Source organism: Lagenorhynchus albirostris, chromosome 6, assembly GCF_949774975.1.
Source record: "Lagenorhynchus albirostris chromosome 6, mLagAlb1.1, whole genome shotgun sequence".
Classification (NCBI taxonomy): domain Eukaryota; kingdom Metazoa; phylum Chordata; class Mammalia; order Artiodactyla; family Delphinidae; genus Lagenorhynchus; species Lagenorhynchus albirostris.
The window spans coordinates 66,774,792-66,797,502 of record NC_083100.1 but is presented as its reverse complement, the minus strand read 5'-3'; the positions used below and the strand labels follow the sequence as shown (position 1 = coordinate 66,797,502).

Sequence of the window (22,711 nt, the reverse complement as noted above, 5' to 3'; positions counted from 1 at the left end):
TAAGCATAAAAGAAAACAAGAAATGATGTCACACTATAAATTGAACGTCTTTAAGTCAGAAATTAATAAGGGGCTCCCATTCATCTTTTTAAATTGTAAATAAATTTCCTGGGAATACCAATGTTACTGTTAACCTCAGTCCTTGAAAATGCATGCCCATGACTTGGAGGGACTCTAGTTTTGCATATTTAGAATTGACCACTTAACTCTGTGACTTTATCTACTCATCAATTTAACAACAAACATTTGTTATGCACTCATCATTTGAGATACTTGTTGAGGGAGATTCAAACATTAATAATGCAAAGTTCTTCCTCAGTTAATCAATGCTGCTCTTTTTTTTTTTTTTTTTTTGCGGTACGCAGGCCTCTCACTGTTGGGGCCTCTCCCATTGCGGAGCACAGGCTCTGGACGCGCAGGCTCAGCAGCCACGGCTCATGGGCCTAGCCGCTCCGCGGCACATGGGGTCTTCCCAGACCGGGGCAAGAACCCGTGTCCCCTGCATCGGCAGGCGGACTCTCAACCACTGCACCACCAGGGAAGCCCTCAATGCTGCCCTTTATTTCCCTTTAACTCTTCCAGGTTCATCCTACCCAAGGGAAATTCACAGTTGGCGCTACAGTTTATTGAGAAAGGTAGACTTGAACTAATATTAATTGAAAAGGTACTTAACCATGTTCTAGGAACTATCCTATGCTATCTCAATCTTCACAATAACACCTAAGTATTATTATCACCATTTAATGTACTAGGAAAGTCAAGCTCTGGGTGGTGACATATCTGGTCAAGCTTCCACAAACAGTAAGTAAAGAAGTTGAGATCTGTCTCTTTGGTCTGTCTCTTCCTTACTGAACTGCCAGTCGCCTCAAATTCCCACCTGTATATACACTTCTCAAAGAGGTTTTAGAAATATATGTACTTTAAATAGCTTGAATAAGTCTCTTTCCTAGTGGAATTAAAATATTTGCCAACCTGTCTATAGGCAGGGATTGGTCTCCCTGTTTAACAAATCCCTGAGTAGCAGTGAAGAGCACAGGCTCCAAGGTCAGACAGCCTGTGTGATCTGGCCCCATCCACTTATTAGCTATGTATCTTAGGCAAAGTACTTAACCTTTCTGTGCTTCAGTTTTGATATCTATAAAATGAGGATAATAATAATAGTACCAAATTCACTGAGTTATTGTGTAAATTAAATAAGAAAAATACGTAAAACTTTGGAAGAGGGCTTCCCTGGTGGCGCAGTGGTTGAGAGTCCGCCTGCCGATGCAGGGAACACGGGTTCGTGCTCCGGTCCGGGAAGAACCCACATGCCGCGGAGCGGCTGGGCCCGTGAGCCATGGCCGCTGAGCCTGCGCGTCCAGAGCCTGTGCTCCGCAATGGGAGAGGCCACAGCAGTGAGAGGCCCGCATACCGCAAAACAAAAAAAAAATCTTTGGAAGAGAGCCTAGCATACAGTAAGTATTCAATAAATGGTCACTAGTATTATCAGCTTATGTATTAACATTGTTATTATTATACAGTTTCATTTAATAGAAGGTAGCAAATGTCCAAAAGTATGGCCGGCTTCCCTGAAAAGGAAAGGCTTCAGTGAGATCCAAAAAAGGCATAAGATAGAAGAGGGGGACAGGGAAGAAGGGTCCTAGAAAGCATAAAGGTACTAGGTATAAATCCATCTATTTCCTAAGTTTGTTATTCATTCTCAACGTAGACACAAAAATGTCTCATCTGTTTTGTCAAAGTTAGTGGGATTTATGCATTATATTACTTCTTTCCATATTTGAAATGAGCATTACAGACACAAAAGAACTAAGGAGCAAGCAAGGGAGTCCTCCTGCTGTTACAGTGCTTGCTCAGTAACCCATAGTTTGTTGAGTGGGAGCTGCTGCCACCTGCTGCTTCCACTACTCATTGCAGTGAACATTGCCGACAGCAGCATACCTGTCAAATTCCAATGTTAATGTGGAAAAATACAAATTTGGTCCACAGTCCTTAAACATTTTTTTGAGAAAAGGCAGCACTAATAATTGTAGAAGCTTGAAGATTTTTAACTTTCTAATATGTTTTAAATGATCTACTTTCCCTGGTAGGGTATTCCCAGGTGAATAATATTCATTTTTCCCTTCAGTACAGATTGCGGTGGTGCCCTACTTTTTAACTCTTGTATTAGTAATGAAAAGGTAGGAGTTTTATTTTTATTTTTCTTCTTTCATTTAAGTTTAAAAGGTTCTTCCTGGTCCATATGGTTCCTTGATATTCCTAGATAAGATGGAGTGTGAAATAGTACCTATGATGATTTTGGATTTTCTGTGTTCAGCTTAATGATGCTGATTTTATAAGATGGAAAATACCAAAAACATGTTACAGATAGGAAAAAAATGTGTGTCCAAATCTAGATAAAGAGGAGGAAAGAGACACTGAATATGGTTTTCCAACCTTTTATAAATTAGCCTGGGATTGAGTTCCAGAAAAATGGTTCCACAGAAAAAAGAAAAGAGAAAGTTTCTTGGTATATTTTATGAAACATTGATACTCAATGTGGATGAGAAAATGAAGTTACAGACCGCTCTGACTTTAGAATATAGATGCTGAAATAGAAAATGAAATATTATCAAATGCAATCAAGCAATGTTTAAGAAAAAAATCATGTCTAAGAAGAGTTTTTTCCAATAAGTGCAAGAGTAGTTCAGTAATAGAAAAATCTATTAGTATAAGTCATCACATTAACAGATTAATGGAGAAAAAAGCTTATGACTGACCATTTCAAAATAGGTAGGAAAGCGTACAATCCAGTATTTATTTTGACAAGCATGCTAAGCACGCTATTATTAAAGTAGAACTTCCTTAACCTAACAAGGAATATATACCAAAACCTATAGCAAGTGACATATTTAAAAGTGAAAAATTAGAAATATTACAATTAAAGGCAGAAACTAGATGAGGATGTTCACTATCACTGCTTTCAGAATATACTATTGGAACTCTTAGCTAATGCAATAAAATAAGACAGTGATAAGATATGTAATCATTGGAAAGTGATAAATTATTTGGACACAATATAATTATGTACACAGAAAATTCAGGGGAATCTACTGACAAGCTATTGGGATTAATAAGAGCATTCAGCAACTTCACTGGATACAAGCTCAATATACAAAAATTAATAGGGTTGATGTATACAAAAAAGAACCAGTTAAAATGTTTTTTAAATGGCAGTGACAACAAAAACACTATTTTTAAAGATATGCATAATATTAATGTCATGACATAATTTTATTGAAAGACAAACAAATGGAGAGATATAGCATATCCATATTTATGAATGGGAAGACAATATCATGTAGATGTCAATTCTCTCCAAATTAATATTAAATTTCAAAGAATAAAACATAATATCGATGGAGGAGAGATTGTTTTAAACCTATAAAGGCAGGCTTCCCTGGTGGCTCAGTGGTTGAGAGTCCGCCTGCCGATGCAGGGGACACAGGTTCATGTCCCGGTCCGGGAAGATCCCACATGCCGCGGAGTGGCTGGGCCTGTGAGCCATGGCCGCTGAGCCTGCACGTCCGGAGCCTGTGCTCCGCAATGGGAGAGGCCACAACCATGAGAGGCCCACGAACCACAAAAACAAAACAAAACAAAACCTATAAAGGCAAAAACCATAAAGGTAAAAATTGATAAACCTGATAAAATCAATGGAAGGTAAATATTAATATAAAATGTATAATAAAATAATCCATATTCAAAGTTAAAAAATAAAGAAAAGCTAAAAATTGGGAGACGAAATGTGTCTTGCATATAACCAAGAAAGGGTTATTATCCAGTGTATATTAAATGCTACTGCATATCATAATAAAAAGATATTCCAATGAACAATAGACAACAGGTAATTGACAGAAAAGGAAATGAGAATGGCCAACAAATATGCTGTATGTTGCTCACCCTCCTTCATAATTAGAAAAATTCAAATGAAATACATTAAAAAAAAATTTTAAACCTAATTCAATAATAGCAATGTTGAGAAGTTGCTAGGACAAGATACAATTATTATGGAGGGAACTGTAAACTATAAAACAGTTTGGAGAAGATCCTGGCAATATCTAGTAAAGTTTAAGGTACTCAAAGCTTATAAGCAAACAATTACATTTCTAAATTTCTAAACCATCAGATTGTATGCTGTAGAGCAATTAAAAAGAGTCACCCAGTGCTAATTTTATCAAAATGGAAATATACTGAATACAATATTGAGGGAAAAATAGTGAGTTATATTAGAGAATGTACATTTTTTTTACCATAGTGATTATTTATGAATATTTTACAAACATACTAATCAATACTAATATGTAAATGCATAGTATAAGTATAGAAGCGTGAACAGGAATGATTCAAACCAACTTAAGAATAATAGTTATGTCTGGGAAAAGAAAAATGAATTCAACTTAAGAATTATAGTTATTGCTATGGAAAGAGAAGTACATTGACTTTTAAATATGATAGTCTATTGTTGATAAAGACTGGAACCAAATATAGAAAATTATTTCAAAAAGATTTAGCCCAATTTAAAACTTTCTGAACTTTATATAATTATACAATATTTTCTACATGAAACCTTTTTGGATTTGAACTTAATTTTTAAGCTTAAATTTCCATAAATAGTCTATAACTGAAATTACATTCTTCCTACTGGAAAGTCATTCAAATCATTCAATTTTCAACAAATATTTGCTGAACACTACCAATGTGGCAATCAGTGTTATGGCCACTGGAAATGCTGCAGAGAAAAAGACAAAACAAAGAGGTCAAATATTTTTTATTCTGTATGATAATCTAGAATAGCAGCATACAATAGTGTGTTGGGGAGGAAGACATTTTCCGCTATTCTAGGTTCTTCTAGCTGCTCTAAGCGTTAAATTGACATGAGACAGATTAACAGGAGAAAATCAAACAGAAGTTTAATGACAGGTATACATGGGAGAGACTCAAGGGAACTGAGTAACTCGCCAAAATGGCCAAAGCCCTCACATTAAATACCATCTTTAGCTAAAGGCAAACAAGGATGTTGGGGGTAGTGGTTTGGGACTTCGAAGGGGAGGAAGGCAATTCACATGAAGGTGGAAAAGTAAATGTTTGGTAAAGAAATGTCTGCTGGGCCATGTGGAGACATGGGACATTTAGCGGACCCTGATGTCTAGCCCTTGCCAAGTTTCTCCACCACACCTAGCACATATTCTTTGCAGGTATCTCTGGTGATTGCTCTATTCCAGGAACGTCCCTCTATCTGAATTCTTTTAGGCAGTGAGGAAGAAGGTCAAAGGTACTTCTTGAGTCTTTTGGGTCTCGTTTTCAGCTTGAAATAATCCACCTGCCAAAGAGACACCTTTTGGCATGGCGAATTTTGCTCCCCTACAATTGCTTTCTGTGCTGATGGAAAGGTTCTACATCTGTGCTGTGCAATATGGTGACCACTATGCACATGTGGCTACTGAGCATTTAATAGTATGGCTAGAGTTAATTAATTTTTAATTCTATTTAATTTTATCTAATTTAAATAGTCACATGTAGGGGGAGATAAATTAGGAGTTTGGGATTAACATATATACACACTACTATATATAAAATAGGTAAACAACAACGACCTACTGTATAGCACAGGGAAATATACTCAATATCTTATAATAACCTGTAATGGAAAAGAATCTGAAAGAGACTACATATATATTTATATATATACATTTACATGTATAACTGAATCACTTTGCTGTAAACAACACTGTAAATTAACATTTGCAACTAACACAACATTGTCAATTAACTATACTTCAATAAAAAATCATAAAATAAAAAAAATAGTCACATGTGGCTGGTTGCTACTGTGTTGGACAACATAGATCTAAAAGGAGTGGTATAGGTAACTTTTGTTGCAGAAAACCTAATTAGCTTCTAATGGTCTAGAAGAGTTAAAGAAATTACTTAAGGAGGATTTATTTTTCCTGCAGTGTAGCTTATGCGGTAAGTTTCAGCTATTTACCAACTGAACTTCCTGAGAGGCAAGAAGAAGAATGGAGGAGATGAGTGTAACAGTAGACAAGAAGAATACTTTGTTAACTTATAAAGAACCATGGCTACTAGAGAATTTGAGAAAGAAAAAAACAAGAAGAAGAAAAGAAAAAGAAGATGAAGAAAGCAAAAAAATAACAAACTGGGAGAAACAAATCAAAATTGTCATTATGAATACAGACATGGGGGAAAACAGAGTACATAGTAGTCATATTGAAATATTATTAAATATGAACCAAGTAAAGACTAATCTGTTATTACAAAGTGATTAAATTATAGGATGAGCACTTTCCTTTTTTTTTTAATTTTAAAGATAATTCACAATAAGTAACCTGTAACAGGAAATGGTTTTCAAATGATTTTTCAAAATCAAACATATTAACATAGAACTCTTCAGGAGTATTTCTTTTGTACAAAGAGAGGCTAATTTTCTTCTTAAGAAACCCCAAAATAAGAACTACTCTCTGGTTTCTTTTTGTTTTAGATTCTTCTGTTGGCACCGTCAAAGTTCATTTCCCTGAGAACTGAAACCAACCACATTTACTGGTGTGTGTCTAGAGTTTGCAATGGAAGCCAACAGTTTTGAAGTTAGTCCACTGCGGTCGATAGCATCTCTTCAGCAACTGTTAATGTTACCTAGTAATGCATAAACCAGCTCTTTATCCCCATCTGGCTCCTACCTGCTTCTTTCATTTAATGTGATTATTTGCTGGCTATAGATAAAACTGTGATTAATATTATCAATAAGGGACAACTAGAACAATAATGAACTTAATTTCCACTGTGAAGGAACTTTCTCTCAACTAAGGAAAAACATATGGAATACAGAGAGCTGAAATGGAAAAAGTTAATGAGCTTTGGGGTCAGGCGGATTTGGATTAAAAATTTTTTTTTTTAAGAACATAAATTACCATTTTTCTTTTCCAATGGTACAAAACAGTTTTGTCAAAAACAATTTCCAACTTAAAATGAAGAGTAGAATAAAGTTTTCAAGTATAATTTCCAAGATTAACCCTGTACAAATGATATACATATTTTAGAAGTTCCAATACTTGCTGGGGAATTTTTTTAAACACTAAACATCTTTGTGATTAAGGCTACTTTAATCTTATCAATTAACCTTCTAACAGCATACTGTGAGGGAACACAAGCAGATTAAAAACACCGTGCTGTTTTCTGCACAAGAGAGACCCAGGTGATGCGGTGACACGAGCGTGTCTGGCCTGATCAGTAACACGGCAGACTTCATCTTCAGACCAGCCGACCTGCACAGGGGGCCGCACAGACCCGTTCTCTCTCTCTCTCTTCTCTAACTTGGAACAGTAAACATTATTTTAGATCATCTTAGCAAACTAGGGGCAAGTTTACAAACCTCGAGTCTCACAGTCACTCTAGGTGGGACCTCACACACCTGGGGTGTCTGATTTCAAATAAGCCTCGGAAGCCCTCTCATGCTGACCTGCCCCTTTCGCTGCTCTCCAGATGAGAGGGTCAAGGGCCTTCTCACCCTTCTTTAGGCTGTCACCACCCAGAGGCCAGCATATCTCTTGATGTCCACACAGGCGCTGGTGGACATTGCCACACAAGGGCAAAGAAGTGTGAGGCCTCAGGGAGCCCTGCTCCCTGGTTTGGAGCCTGCGGGAGCCCTGGCCCTGCCCCTCCTCCTCGCTTCTCCTCCCCTCCTCTCTTCTGGCCTCGCCCCACGCCTCCCGCATAAGGTCAGCATGTGCTGACCGTGGTGTCTGTGTGGGCGTCCTGGTGGCCATCAGGCCTGCCCGGGGGTTGGCCAAGGTGAGTGAGGCCATGCAGGGCCACGGGTCAAACAGGTGGGCGTTGTGGACTCATGACAAGGAAAGACTCTCAAAAGAAAGTGAAACTAAAATAACAAAGAACTTCTGCCTAAGAATATTTGGCTTTAGAAGGTAAATAAAATAATTACATTTCTTAAAATATAATTTTCTGACTGACATTCCTAAATCCTACACGTACATTACTTCCTAACTGCAGATTTTCAAAAGGCAATTAATAAAAAGACAATTCGGGTCATGCTTAAATAATATGAGATAAACTTTAAAGATCAGATTATGTTTTCTGATATTTATATACACATTCTACGGAGAGATGGCTATTGAAAACAAAATAAAATAAAATAAAAACCAAAGGTGCAAATGAAGTCTCACTCCTGCAGGGAAGTAAAGCTCTTTCTGAATCAGACAGGAAAGTGAGAAACCAGACCCAGCTGTGCAATGTCTCCACCAGCGACCGTCCGAGAGCAGCATCTATGGTCATGCCTAAGATACCTCCTTCTGCAAACAACCCTTCAGACACATTCAAAAATGTCTCACTGAGACCTAAATTAGGCTTTTAAGATTTGGTCACTTCGTGGGAAAAGCTGGTTGTGATCTGCAAATGACTATTATCAATTCTTGACTCTCGTTTTGTCATTTTACTCCTTGTAACGGTAAACGCAAAACTTAACTTTCATCTCTGAGACAAATATAGAGCACACAGTCAAAATAAATAACATGGAGAAGAGAACATTCCTCTGGGCAGTTACAAACCCCTGGGGAGGGGATGATTGGCGGTCACCATGCCAAAGCCCTCTCTCATGGCCCTGCTCTGACTGTGTCGCTCCGTGTCTCCTCTGGGGTTGCCGTGATCTGCTGGAAGGGAGGGGTTGGCAGGGTCCCCCTGTGTCCAGGGGGACAGTCACTCGCGCACAGTGACCGCGTGTACCTCCATCTGGCGCTGCAGGATTTAAATTTTAACTTTATGATATACTAGCAGGGTGACTTTGGGCAGACTACTTAATGACACTGGTCTTAGTGTTTTCTGCTGTAGAACAGAGACAATATTAATTGTATTTTGTATATCTGACACAAAGGTTATGAGAAGATGAATGAGAGAGTGTGGTATATAGTGGACAATCAGTGTTAGATGGGCCTTCTTCTGCTTTTTCCCTTTCCTCATGTTATCACTAAAGTAACAATACATATCTCAGTCTGGGTGTAAGGACCTGCAAGTTCATGAAATGCAATCTTCATCATGGTATTCATATTCTTTTAGAGAATGAAGGGACCTTGAGAAAGGCAAGCTATCTTTTTTTTTTTTAATTTATTTTTTGCAGTACGCGGGCCTCTCACTGTTGTGGCCTCTCCCATTGCAGACCACAGGCTCTGGATGCGCAGGCTCAGCGGCCATGGGTCACTGGCCTAGCTGCTCCGCGGCACGTAAGAAGAGCATGTGGGATCTTCCCGGACTGGGGCACGAACCCGTGTCCCCTGCATCGGCAGGCGGACTCTCAACCACTGCGCCACCAGGGAAGCCCTAGCTATCTTATTTTAAATAAGCAAACGTTTAATCTTGATAACAGATGGTACAAATGCAACCAAACGGGCAGCCGTTTGGTTTTGATTATGGTGAAAAAGATGAAAAAATTCATTTATGCTTTAGATATTGACAGATACATGTTCGGTATTCCATCCCACCCACCATACCCCATACAGATTTCTGCACAACTGGGTCTGCCAAATTAGTGCAGCTTCCAGCTGCAGAAAACCCCTTGGGTAATCTCAGGGCACGTGGAGCTGCTCAACCCCCCTCCAGGGTACAGCTTAGCCCAGCTATCAGTTCCCCAGCTAAGTTGTAGCTTCTCTGTGCTGATATAAATTTTGCTACAGTGGTGTGGAGACTACCACCAATGGAATCTTTGTTTGAATAAATTCAAAATGAATAAATTCAATGTTTGAATAAAAGAGGGCACTCATTAAACCTTAAGATACTGGACATCTAAAATGGATAGAGAGGCAAATTGCCTGATTATTTAATCACCACTTGGATTACATCTTAGACTTGAAAGGAAAAAAAGTATAAAATTATCCTTTTACATTTTTAAGATTCTATCTATACACACATGCACATAGATTAAGGGTTATTCTTGGTGTTAAGTTACAATGACATAGAGGGAGCTAAAGATGTGAAAGAGCTAACTCACTTTGCTAAACCCCTGTGTATAAAGGACTCAGACACACCAGAAAGCTACTCAGGATGCTCCAGCAAAAGGAGAAAACAAAGATAAAAAGAAAGAGGTGAGAAACTGGAAGTAGGGTGTCTAACACAAAAAAAGAGGTGAAAGGAAGTCCTAGAAAGACAATGGGGCAGCAAACTGAGAAATCACTCTATCTAGAAAGGAGCAAGAGGACGAAGGCTCTGAGACTCCTCTCTAGGAAAAATAACAAGACTGGTAGATTATCTTATATGTTCGAGCATTTGGAAAAGGAGTAACAAAAATAATCAAAGTCAAAAGCTAAACTAGGAGAAAATATTTTTAAAAGACACATTTCACAAAGGACTCATTATCTCCAAAATATATAAAGAACACTTCAGACTCAACAATAAGAACACACACAACTCAATTTAAAAATGGCCAAAGATCCACTGACCCCCTAATAGACCCCTCACCAAAGAATAGATCCTGAGAGCAAACAGGCACATGAAAAGATGCTCCAAACCATATGTCACCAGGTAAGTGCAAATTAAAACAACACTGAGATACCACTATACACCTTGAAAGAAAGAAAAAAAAAAGTACAGCCATTAGACTGGCCAAAATCTAGAACACTGACAACTCCAAATGTTGGTGAGGATGTAGAGCAATACGAACCCTCATTCTTTGCTAGTGGAAATGCAAATTGGTACAGCTACTTTGGAAGACAGTTTGATGGTTTCTTATAAAACTAAACATACTCTTATCATAGGATCCAGCAATCACACTGCTTGGTGTTTACCCAAAGAATCTGAAAACATATGATCCACACAAAAACCTGCCACACCGATGTTTATAGCAGCTTTCTTCATAATTACCAAAACTCGGAGGCCACCAAGATGGCCTTCAGAAGGTGAATGGGTAAACTCTGGTACATCCAGATGATAGAATATTACTCAGTACTAAAAAGAGAGAGCTATCAAGCCACGAAAAGACAGGAACCTTAAATGCATATTACTAAGTGCAAGAAGCCATTCTGAAAAGGCTACATACTATATGATTTCAACTGTATTTCATTCTGGAAAAGGCAAAACTGTGGAGACAGTAAAAAGATCAGTAGTTGCCAGTGGTTAGGGGTGGGGGAGAAGGGATGAATAGAGGAAACACATAGGATGTTTAGGGCAGTGAAAATGCATTGTATGATAATATAGTTATGGATACATGTCATTACACATTTGTCCAAACCCACAGAATGTACAATACCAAGAGTGAACTCTAATGTAAACTATGGACTTTGGGTGATTATGATGGACTAACCTAGATTCATCAACTGTCACCAATGTACCACTCTAGTGGGGATGTTGATAATGGGGGAGCCTATGCATGTGTGGGGCAGGGCATTTGTGGGAAATCTCTGTACCGCTCTCTCAACTTTGCTGTGAACCTAAAACTGCTTTGAAAAAATCAATTTTTTAATTTTTTTTAAAGCTAAACTGAACATCCAACTAAACATGATTAAAAACAAAACCAAAAGCAAGTCTCGATTCTAGAAAAAACGTAACAGAAGGGAAATATAACTAACTTTGAAACTTGTGTTAAGTCTTCACATATTATGATATAGAAGAAGAAGAAAAATAATTTGAAAGAGCTAAATCCTCATCTACTATATGACAACAGTAAGAATCCAGAAATAGCAGTTACAAGCACATTACCTAGAAGTAAAAATGTAAACGCCAAAAGATACAGCTGAAATAGGAAAGGATTTGGTAGGAGGCAGCTCTATTTCATTAAAAGCAATTTGTAATATTTGATGTTGTAAAAATATGTGAATATTCTTTTGAGAAAAATAAATCCAAATGAAAGCAATATTGGGAAGAGGCAGGATCTTTTAAAATGTCTTACAAAACTTCAAATAAATCATGGCAACATAATGAAGGTTTATCATAAGGTTCAGATCATTTAAGAAGCAATGTTTCCAGTGTTTTAACATATTTTAATACTGACAGGAATACAGATTGGCTTGTAGCAGTTTGCAAATACTTTTACAAGAATGATTGCTTCTCTTACTCTGAAAAACCCAGACATGCTTAGTTATAAAATTTTTAGAAGCCTTTTCCTTATGTGTGCGAGGTGGGGAGGTTTTCGGGGCTTAAATTCATTTTGCAAAATTATCTCAGTTTGGGTTCTTGGATTCAGGTTTTGCATCCTATTTTGAAAGACATACTTTTCCTTATCTTTATAACAGTAGATTTGTAGTAATAAGCAAGTAGGAAGCAAGTCCCACCAAATACATCTCCAGTCTTCACAGACTGGAGAAAACAAGCTGCATAGGGATTGCTTCTGATCACCAGAACATCTGACCTCCGATCAGGAGGTCGGACACCACATGTGTCTGTTGTACCTGACCAAACTCTTTTCAGCTAAACACAGGCACCTTCCAAATCAGACAATCTCGGCAGAGCCTGCGTTTTTCTTAAGAGAGCCTTACATATTAACCTCTTCAACCAGATACATCTGGGAGTTAAGTGCTCTGGATGGCACACAAAGGCTCCACGTTTCCTGTCACACCACAAGCTATTAGTGACATAAGCAGATCTGCCCACTTCCCTAGCTCCACATCAGCTGACAGCTCTCTGCCATTTCCTCGCTCCCACCTCACTTTTCTTCTGAGTCTGTTCTATAGACAGCTGTGGTCCACATGAACACACACAGCTGTTCAGGAACATTCTTCCTGGGTATCACCCTAAAAATCAAAACGGATCCTTTTTTTTTTTTTTTTTGCGGTATGTGGGTCTCTTACTGTTGCGGCCTCTCCCGTTGCGGAGCACAGGCTCCGGACGCGCAGGCTCAGCGGCCATGGCTCACGGGCTCAGCCGCTCCGCGGCATGTGGGATCTTCCCGGACCGGGGCACGTACCCGCGTCCCCTGCATCGGCAAGCGGACTCTCAACCACTGCGCCACCAGGGAGGCCCGGATCCTTTTGTTTTTAAACGGAAGTGCTTAAGGTTTATATTAAAATAAATGTAATTTCAGATGTGAACTCCAGATGATGGAAGTTGACCCTTGAACAATGCAGGGCTTAGGGGCACTGACCCTCAGAGCAGTCGAAAATCCAAGTATAACCTATAGTTGACCCTCCCTATCTGAGTTTCGCATTTGTGGATTCAACCAATTGTGATTGTGTAGTACTGCAGTATTTACTATTGAAAAAAAATTCCCAAATAAATGGACCCGAGCAGTTCAAACGCATGCTGTTCAAGGGTCAATTGTATTTACCATTGGGGTTCTACTAATAATAATCTCTTCACATTATTATTATTATTGGCTGTGCCATGCAGCATGTGGGATCCCAGTTCCCCGACCAGGGATCGAACCAGTGCCCCCCTCCCTCCCCACCAACAGTGGAAGCGCAGAGTCTCAACCGCGGGGCCGGCAGGGAATTCCCCACCTTATTATTATATGCTGTCCCTGTACAATCCTGTTCATATCAGACTCTCCCTAAACTCTAAACTTGCATTTCCAAAACTTCCTTTTCCTCTCTCTCCACCCCAAGGGTTACTCAAAATTGATATTAAAATTAAAAATTTATGTTTTTTCCAGACCTGCTACCTTTTTTATCCTGGTTAACAACTTAAAATAAGCTGGGGTTTTTCATCGATGTTCCCAAGCATTTAGTAAATGCTTTACTGGATGGACAGACTTTTCCATTTTCTCCTTTTGGTGGTGAGTTCTGGACCATCTACAATTCTGGTTGTCCAAGCTGGAAACCTTGGCAACACCCTCCTCTGTTTCCTTTTCTTTTCTGCCAACCTTGCCTTTATACTGTTCCAGTTGTCTTTTGCCTGGATGCTTGCCTCCAGAGAGCCTCCTCCCAGGCCTTTAACCCCCATCTATCCTCACCTCTGCGGTGCAAGAAGTCCAAAATGAAGACTCGCTGTGGTTACTGTCCTGCTGAAGAACTTTCAATGTCCCATCAACTAAAGAACAAATCCAACTTTCTTGGCACTACATGCAAAGCTTTCCTTCCATGTTGGTCTCTACCAACCTCTCTACGATCATTTCTTCGTTCTCTCTAGCTGAACTTTCAACTCAGGATCACCAACATTCTAGTTACTTCCCTAACACAGAAGCTATACAGGTGGTGGTGATGAGAGAGCAGAGGTCAGTAGATTAGGAAAGCACCAATATTCGGCAGTTTTTCAAAAGAGATAATATGGAGACATGACCATTGTTAAAACTATGATAAAATATATATTCGAGGAGAAACATAAAAGCAAGATAGAGTTTTTGAGAAAATTCTCAAGGGATGCACTTTTATTTTCTTTGATAGTTCCCCCAACCAGTGGCAGTGTCCTTCTCCAGGTACCTCCTGTTAACGTTAAATCTTTAGGTCCTTATACACCTCACACCTCTGGGCCTCACTCATTTCTGCCAACAGTAGCTTCCCACTCCTCCCTTCTCTCCTTTTTTGACCCAGCTAATCCCAGTACATTGTTTTAAAAACAGCAGATCACATACTGTCTTATCTTGAAATATTACTTGCCTGCCCAGGTTGGGCTAAGGGCCCTTCCTGTTTCCATTGCGTTTTGCCATAATTCTATTAAATATTATATTGAGATTAACTGTCTAGTCTCCCCATTCACAAACTATAAATATCTGAGGTCATGGACTGTGCTTTCCTCATCTTGGCAGCCTCAATACCTAAAAGAGTGACTGGCATAAGCCAGACATTTAATAAATGCTTATTAGCTGAAAGAACAGGTGACTCGATTTTTTTGCTCTTTGGTTGTTAATCTGTACCACAGACCAGTCTGGCTTCTAATCGGAAATAACACACAGGTGGCACATTTCACTAAGGCAGCCATTTATAAAAAAATAATTGATGGGCTTCCCTGGTGGCGCAGTGGTTGAGAGTCCGCCTGCCGATGCAGGGGACACGGGTTCGTGCCCCGGTCCGGGAGGATCCCACATGCCGTGGAGCGGCTGGGCCCGTGAGCCATGGCCGCTGGGCCTGCGCATCCGGAGCCTGTACTCCGCAACGGGAGAGGCCACAACAGTGAGAGGCCCGCGTACCGCAAAAAAAAAAAAAAGAAAATTGATGATGAGTGGGATGAGTCCTTAACACTGAGCAACCCAGGCTGCTCCTTCAGCTCCACTAACACAGGGACTGGACTGATCTCCTCGGAGAACATATTGTCTTACAGCTGCTTTTTTCTATTTTCATGCAGACTCAAGTCACATGATGGTTCTATTTGTTGCTTCATGTCAGCAATTGGTCTGGGAAAACTTAACACTAGCTCTAGCAGTGCTACAGAACAGAGTCAAATGGTATTTTAGCAAATGAGTGAGCAAATTTTGTTAGCATGGAAGCTAACAAAATTTTCTTTGCCAGAGAATGTTTTTGTATGAAATTTTTAATGTCCTAAGATCATTTTCATTATCTCATGACTTCAATCCTCTCCAAGGAGCACTCTATATCATGAATTCCAACTTTTCAAGATCTCCTGGGGGACTTTCACTCCATCTTCTGCCTTGGTCTATAACATGTTCCATATCTCCCATGGTAAAAACGGTAGTTTTTAGACTTCTTACTGCCTTAAGCCACTGTTTTGTCCTGAGATTTTCATTCATTGAGGCTCTTAAAAAACAAAAGGTTTTTTTTTTTTTTGGCCAAATTCACTTAGATCTTAATTCTCTCTAAGCTACTTTCCAACTTTATCATTTGATTGAAATGCCTGAAGGTCACCAGTAACCTCCTGTCACCTCAAGTGGACATCTGTAGTTTACACCATGCAGTCTACTCCCGCTTCCTGTGGCATCATCATTGCCTTGATTTCCTTTGGGATACCTTTTCCTCTGCTCAGAGTCTGTGTGCTTTAGCTGAGCTGATCCCATCCTTAGCTTCAAAGGTAGTCATGTAACATAAACATAAGCAACTCAGTACAAGGCATGATCGTCATGGGTCCTCACTAGAGCCAATCAGAACTAATACTGGAATTGAGGTTTGAGGTAAAATAAAAGATTTTTTTTATGGACTTGGACTTGAATAGATGTAGGCTAAGATTGCCATTGCCGTCTTGTCACAATAAGGGGAAAGTCTTTCAGACACTAGAGCCAAAATAGGATATGAAGCCAAAGGATAAAAAAAGAAAAACTATGATTTTGTTGACTGAGCTCCTAAATCCAACCAAACCTAATAACAGAAATAGCCTTGAACTTTATAGCTGTGTGTCAATAAATCCTCTCTTGCCTCAACCAGTTATGGTTCTATAGTTGTTGTCGTCTGCAACAAAAATGGCAATAATTTATGCACCATCAAAACAAATCAGTGGCTGGTATCTGCCAGAACTAATCATTCCCTTTTCAAATATGCACTATTCCTTTGTCTTTACCCATTTTTTTCTGATCCTTCTTTAATCCCCTCTAGTTCCTCTTTATATATAGCTATAATTGTGGAATTTCAGGGTTAGAATGAATAAGGGGTAACAAAACTAGTATGTATTGAGATCCTTGGAAAAGGCACATTTTATATGCATAAATACCTGTTAAAAGTGTAGACACATTTTTTGAAATTATGTTTGGAACACACTACACTATTGATTAAAATGCTGTAAAAGAGATGTTATATGAAGGGAGACTAGTTATAAATTTGGACTGCATGCTATCATTTCCATCCTGAATGTAAAGAATTGAATATTAATGAGGCACAGAATGAAGGTTTTCACAGTGATAATGCCTCTGATTGTAGTTTGAAAAAAAATGGGAGAAATGTGTTATTGCATTTTGATACTAGCACACTTTCTGGAAAGCAATTAGATTGCGTTGTCACCTCAGTTTTTAGAAAGCAAAAGGTTAGAAAACACAATAAAACTGAACATTATTTCCAAAAAGAAATGAAAGTCATTGGACTGTGAGATATTTGAAATCATATCAAAAAGCAGAGTTTATGGCCCTATGAGTTATGGAAAAGGAAATTGAATTGTATGTTTTATTTTTAAAACACAACCACTACAAAGGTGTTTCCATAGTAACAAGGTCAATACCAGTCGCCATTGCAGACCTTCGTCTTTTCTGATACTGGGTTTAAAGATCTTTTTCAAATACCACTTTAAAAGTCCTATGAAAAAGTATAGGGTTTCTGATCATTCATCTGAACAAAAAAATGAGGAAAAACACACATGGAGTATTGAATTTCTCATGTTTTATGGATTATAAGCATTCGTGGCTGTCATATTTTCAGAGAAAAGCCTGCCTGACTAGCTACTATGCCAGCCCCTAAACATGGGATTTGATTAGCCTGATTGTAAATCTGGACAAACAGAAGTTGTTTGCAGTAGTATTCAAACAGAAATAAAAGGCAGCACAGTATTAAAAAACACACTTCCTTAACATTTAAATATTGAAAGAGTTAACTAAATAATCCCTGTTGTTAGAAAAATTTCAAAGACTCAGATAAAATATGATTATCAGCACTAGAGGAAGGTTAAAAAGATACAGGTCACATTTTGTTTATAACAGAAATAAATAGCTCTTGGCCATAAAAATCAATTCATTTAGCACCACCAGGAAGTGGCTTCTCCTTCCTCTTTCCTTTGTATCAAGATACACTGCCTATATGACAGTCATTCGTATCATCTTATCTTCCCCACTAAATTGTGCACCCCTCAGAGCAGAGATACTTCCTCTTTGTGTTCACAATAGTATCTCACACACATTTTGTATATAGAAGACACTGAAAAAAATAACTTAAGGATGAATCATGAAAAATAATGACACAACAGTAACTAAAATAACAAAATCTCTGGCCTATTTTTAGAAATGTGTCAGTTAAAATGTGTACTCCTGATTTTAATCTCTTCAAACCAAGAGACTCTAGATCTTTGTTCACAAACTCAAAACCATTAAGTAATAAATCCAGTTGCCTGACCCCTACATCAATTCCTTCAGAATCTCTGCAAGTAGGGCCCTGGCATCAGCATTTTTTAAAGCTACTCAGGTAATTCTAATGTGAAGCCAGAGTTGAAAATCATTGCTTTAAACTGTTCTGCTTGGGCTCAACTAATGGCTTATTTATTTACTTCCAACTTTTAGCTGCTTGCTTTTTTTCCCCTCAATATTCCCTCATAGTACTCTATTTCCCAAGTCTATTAACACCTTTTACTATAACTTGATTTATTCTCTACATAATAAAGGCTTCAATTAAAATAGTTCTGGCTTATAAAAGTAAAAATTTTAAGCAAAAATTATGTGTATTTTGTTCAATACACTTATTAGCCTTTCATTGCTGTGAATTCAGCTTCTGAAAACCAGAGCAGAATACAGTACCAATATTATAGATGTTAAATACATCCAGTAGAATTTAATATGTGTTTTTGTGCTTTTAAGCTTACCTTTCCCAGGCCTGTAATGCCTTTTACACACTTATCTACCTGGAAAAATTCAGATTCCTCTTTCAAAACGTCCAGATCATATTTCTCTTCCTCTAGGAAGCCTTCCTTAATTCAGACTATCAAGAACTCTCTTCTTCGGTGCTGACACTGCCCCTCATTTATGCTTCTATTTTGCACTCCTAATACTGTATTGTCATTTCTTTTTCTTTTTTGTTTTTAAAATAAATCCCTCATCCATAGCTGATCGTGAACAATGTGCAGTAAGTGCTGCACAGCAAAGTAGTTAGAAGCCATAGGTACTCAATAAGTGTTTACTAGATGAAGGAATAAATGGCCATATTGAAGTGAACCAGGTATATTTCAAAAACACTATCGCTATGGATTGAATTGTGCTCCCCACAAAATTCATATTGAAGCCCTAACCCAAATTCGTGATGGTATGTAAGGATGAGGACTTTGGGAGATAATTAGGTTTAGAAGAGGTCATGAGGGTAGGACACTCTTACTGGGATTAGTGCCTTTATAAGAGGAGACACCAGAGAGCTTGCTGTCTCTCCCTCTGTCTGCCACATGAGGACACAGCAGGAAGGCAGGCATCTGCAAGTCAGAAAGAAATCCCTCACCAGAACCCAACCAAGCTGCCAGCCTGCAGAACTATGAGAAAATAAATATCTGTTGTTCATGTCACCCAGTCTGTAGTACTTTGTTCCAGCAGGCCAAACTGACTAATACAACTATGAACTGGGATTAAGTTATTTGAAGATAACATTAATATAATCATTACAGATATTTATGCTATCTCCTTTTATTGAAAACCTTAAAAAAAGTTTTTTTTTAAAAGAAAAGACCACATGAAATGTAGTTAGTCTAGATATTTCATACTTCCTTTCAAATAAATTTAAGGCATAATTTTTGGTATTTTCCTGGTAAATTAAGAAGCCTGACATAAGTCATATATAGTGGAAGATGAAGTGATTTTGCAGAACAATGTTCAGTAGGAAAAAAATAAGTTACCTGGGGGATGGCATTATCAATTATAGCTATTCACCAAGTTTCTTTTTTTCCTCACAGATAACAACTGAAGACCCAGCATGTTCCTTGCACTATGTTAGAGATTGTCTTAAATTAATTTTATTTGTCTTATGTAGGATAAAGAAAATATTTAAGGTGTCATGGAAACTCCATAATGTATTATTTATTAATTTATTCAACAAATAGTTATTGTGCATTGTGGGAACCCAATTTTGTGTTTAAAGCTATTTTAAGCTAGTTTCATTACGGCATTCTCTTGGGACTGTGGATACAAACTACCCAGTCCTTATCTGATAAATCTATTCTATAATCAAAGCATAGAACAGTGTGGTTTAGATCAGTAGAATCTCTACTTTGAATTTCACGGCTAAGTAACATTTTTAAAATTTGTGGAACCAATGCCAAGTTCCCAACATTTTATTTGGCCAAATAATAATGTAAAAAACAAATAAATATCATTACCAACTATCACTATTAGTTCACAAATGACAAAGCATTTTAACACAATTAAAGAAAATAATCTTAGTAGAGACTAAAGGGTGGTTTTCAAGGTGGCCACATTTCATTAAATAGAGAAAAACATCCACTATATTCTTTACTCTTCTCATTTCAACCTAGACTGGTGAAAACTTTGTTAAGAACAAATCCATCTGTGAGATAGATACAGAAATTTCTACCATCTACCATTTCTCCTCTTTCTGCCATCTACCACTTCTCTACCTTGTTCCTATTTCTCACTATTCAAAATCCCTTCCTTATTTTAATTCTTTAGGCAGGCCATTAAAATAATAAGCAAACTCAGTTTAATCCCATCAGCTACTACTTAAACGTAATCATTTTCTCTCATTTTGTCAAATACTGAAGATAAATGATGCTTCTGGTACCATTATAACTTTATGTTTCTGCATTTATATCATATGAACATCTGAATGATGGGTATAAATCAAATATCAACCAATGAAGCAACAAAACTTACATGTGTGGACCCAATGAAACTACCCTTGCCACTACAATTCCAAGAATCAGAGTTGTTAAAACTGTAGAAATAAGAGAGATCTGAAAAAGAAAATGTAAAGATATATGGTCAGTTTAGAATAGAGACAATTTTATTGAAAATATTAGGTGATTCACTTTTTACTTGAGTAAACTTATGTACAGTTTTTAAAATACAATTCTTTAGTAGTTTATTCTTACAGATTGGTATTGATAATCTAAGGCAGGTAAATTTTTTATTAGATCTTGGTCTTAGTTCTTTTCCCTCCAAATAGAACAAGTACCAAATATGACTATTTCATAAAGAGAAATTATGTTTCCATTTTTCTTCAGGTTTTATTTTAGTGTTGACTTGTGCTTTTTTTAATCTATAATTGCTTCTTGCTTCTGTCGTTATCCTACCCTGCCCCTTCCTATACAACGTCCCCCCACCCACTCACACACATTTTGGGATGCCTCTGCTTTTTCCTTGCTGCTTTCTAGTTCTATTAAGTCTAATTTTCCTCTGTGGTTTTGTCCTTTGGTCTGTGTTTCTAGAGTCTTCTCTGCTACTTCCTCTCTCTTCTGTCACTATTTTAACTGGTTACAATATAAACTGGTCTGTGTGTATATGTGTTCTTTGCACTCTTAACATTAAATCTGTGTTCTTCTCTTAATTTTTTAAATGGATAAGCACAATTTAGAAATTTTTGTCTGATAAGAAAAATATAAAATTGCTTTTATTTCATTTGATTGTCATTAATCTTGTTTCCTGGGTTATTAGTTTTTAATTAGAGAGAAGGTTCTATTATAAGTCCTCTGATCCACACAGATATTGGGAAAGAATCCGGTCACATAGCTAGAAAGTGGCCCGTGGGGAACTCAGATGCTCAGCCTGACTCCAGATCAGTGTTTTCTAACTACTCTGCTTTGCTCATGGGAGATTTATTTAAATACATCAACATGACATTTTTAAGGGACACTTAGGGTCAAAATGTTCAAGTATTAGTAATATGATGGAACATTAGCTTTCTTTTCATAAATGCCTTGCCTTTTGCTCTCAGAAGGAAGCATTTATGTCTACATTGAGCATGTGGAATGGAAAACAGTTCAGACATTTCAGAAAATTCACCAAAAAAGTTCCTTTTAATACACTTCAGTTTATTTCTAGATGCCTCTTATGGAAGGAAGGAGCATGGTCAGAAAACTCTGGAATATCATCCCCATTCTCAGCTCTACCTGGAAGAGGGGGCTTCATCACTGTGGATACACACGGAACATCACAGTGAAAAGTAAAACTAATTAACTGTTGGATTTTTCAAAATAGAATGTAAAAACACATGAATAACTTAAAAAAATTTTTTTTTATCAGAATGTTTGGCATAATGAGGATGCAACACCAATAATATTCTGAGTAAAATACAAACACTTCATGAGAGTAAGGAAATAAAATACAGCCAGATAAAGGCTAATGCATGCAGATAAGCATATGTGGTGAGTTGAATACGTACTTGGTTGGTTTCATTAGAAATAAATAACCATTTCTCTTTAGCAATAAGAATCATAAATATTGGCCAAATTCTCAACAATTAATCACTCAAATATTGACATTTAAATTCACTGGATAAAAAATGGGCACAATAGACATTGTAATTTACAAAAAAATTTTAAGCCAATGAAGTGATTCATTCTTACTTTATTAAAGTTAATGTAATTTTAAATTGTTTAAATGACTATCTACAAAGAATGATAGAAAATAGACTAGATTTTTCAGTAAATAGACTTGGTTTAAATAGAGTTCTTTATATTTTCTAAAATTAAAGTGTGCTGTCTGTGTCAGAGTATCTACCTTAAAAAAAGAAAAGAGAGGAACTATTTATTTCATAGTCATCAAGTATTTAACCATCAGTTCCCCCAAATAAGATAAAATATCAAACATAGTTTACTCCAATACAATTATAAGTAAACTAAAAGAAACTAAAGATGAATACTGTAATTAAGAACTTGGCCATAGAGATAGCAGTTTGACAAAATTAATGCAGGTAACAAAGTGCATTTCTTTTCCTATTTAAAACGTAAAAATTACCTTTCCAAGTTTCGCTATATCTCGATACAAGGACAAAGGCAGAGTAAAGGCAACAGTGGAAAGCACAATAATGAAATGGTGACCAATAAGCAAGTTTTCAGGATCAACTAAAACACAATAAATATTATAAAGTGTTTATGAGTAACACCAGTGACACAAGTAGTCAAATATTTAATTAAAAAAATGACTTAA

General features: G+C 37.4%; 1 protein-coding gene across 3 annotated transcripts in view; it reads right to left on the bottom strand.

Annotated features, from left to right (window-relative positions):
• Positions 1–22,711, bottom strand: part of SLC38A11 (solute carrier family 38 member 11) — a 66,752-nt gene that overhangs the window by 30,745 nt on the left and 13,296 nt on the right. For all 3 annotated transcript variants that reach the window (XM_060152746.1, XM_060152747.1, XM_060152748.1), the window contains exons 6-7: positions 22,520–22,626; positions 20,438–20,517 (exon numbers count right to left, since the gene is read on the bottom strand). In XM_060152746.1, the coding sequence (XP_060008729.1) occupies positions 20,438–20,517; positions 22,520–22,626 (187 nt within the window). The remainder of the gene's footprint in view (positions 1–20,437; positions 20,518–22,519; positions 22,627–22,711) is intronic.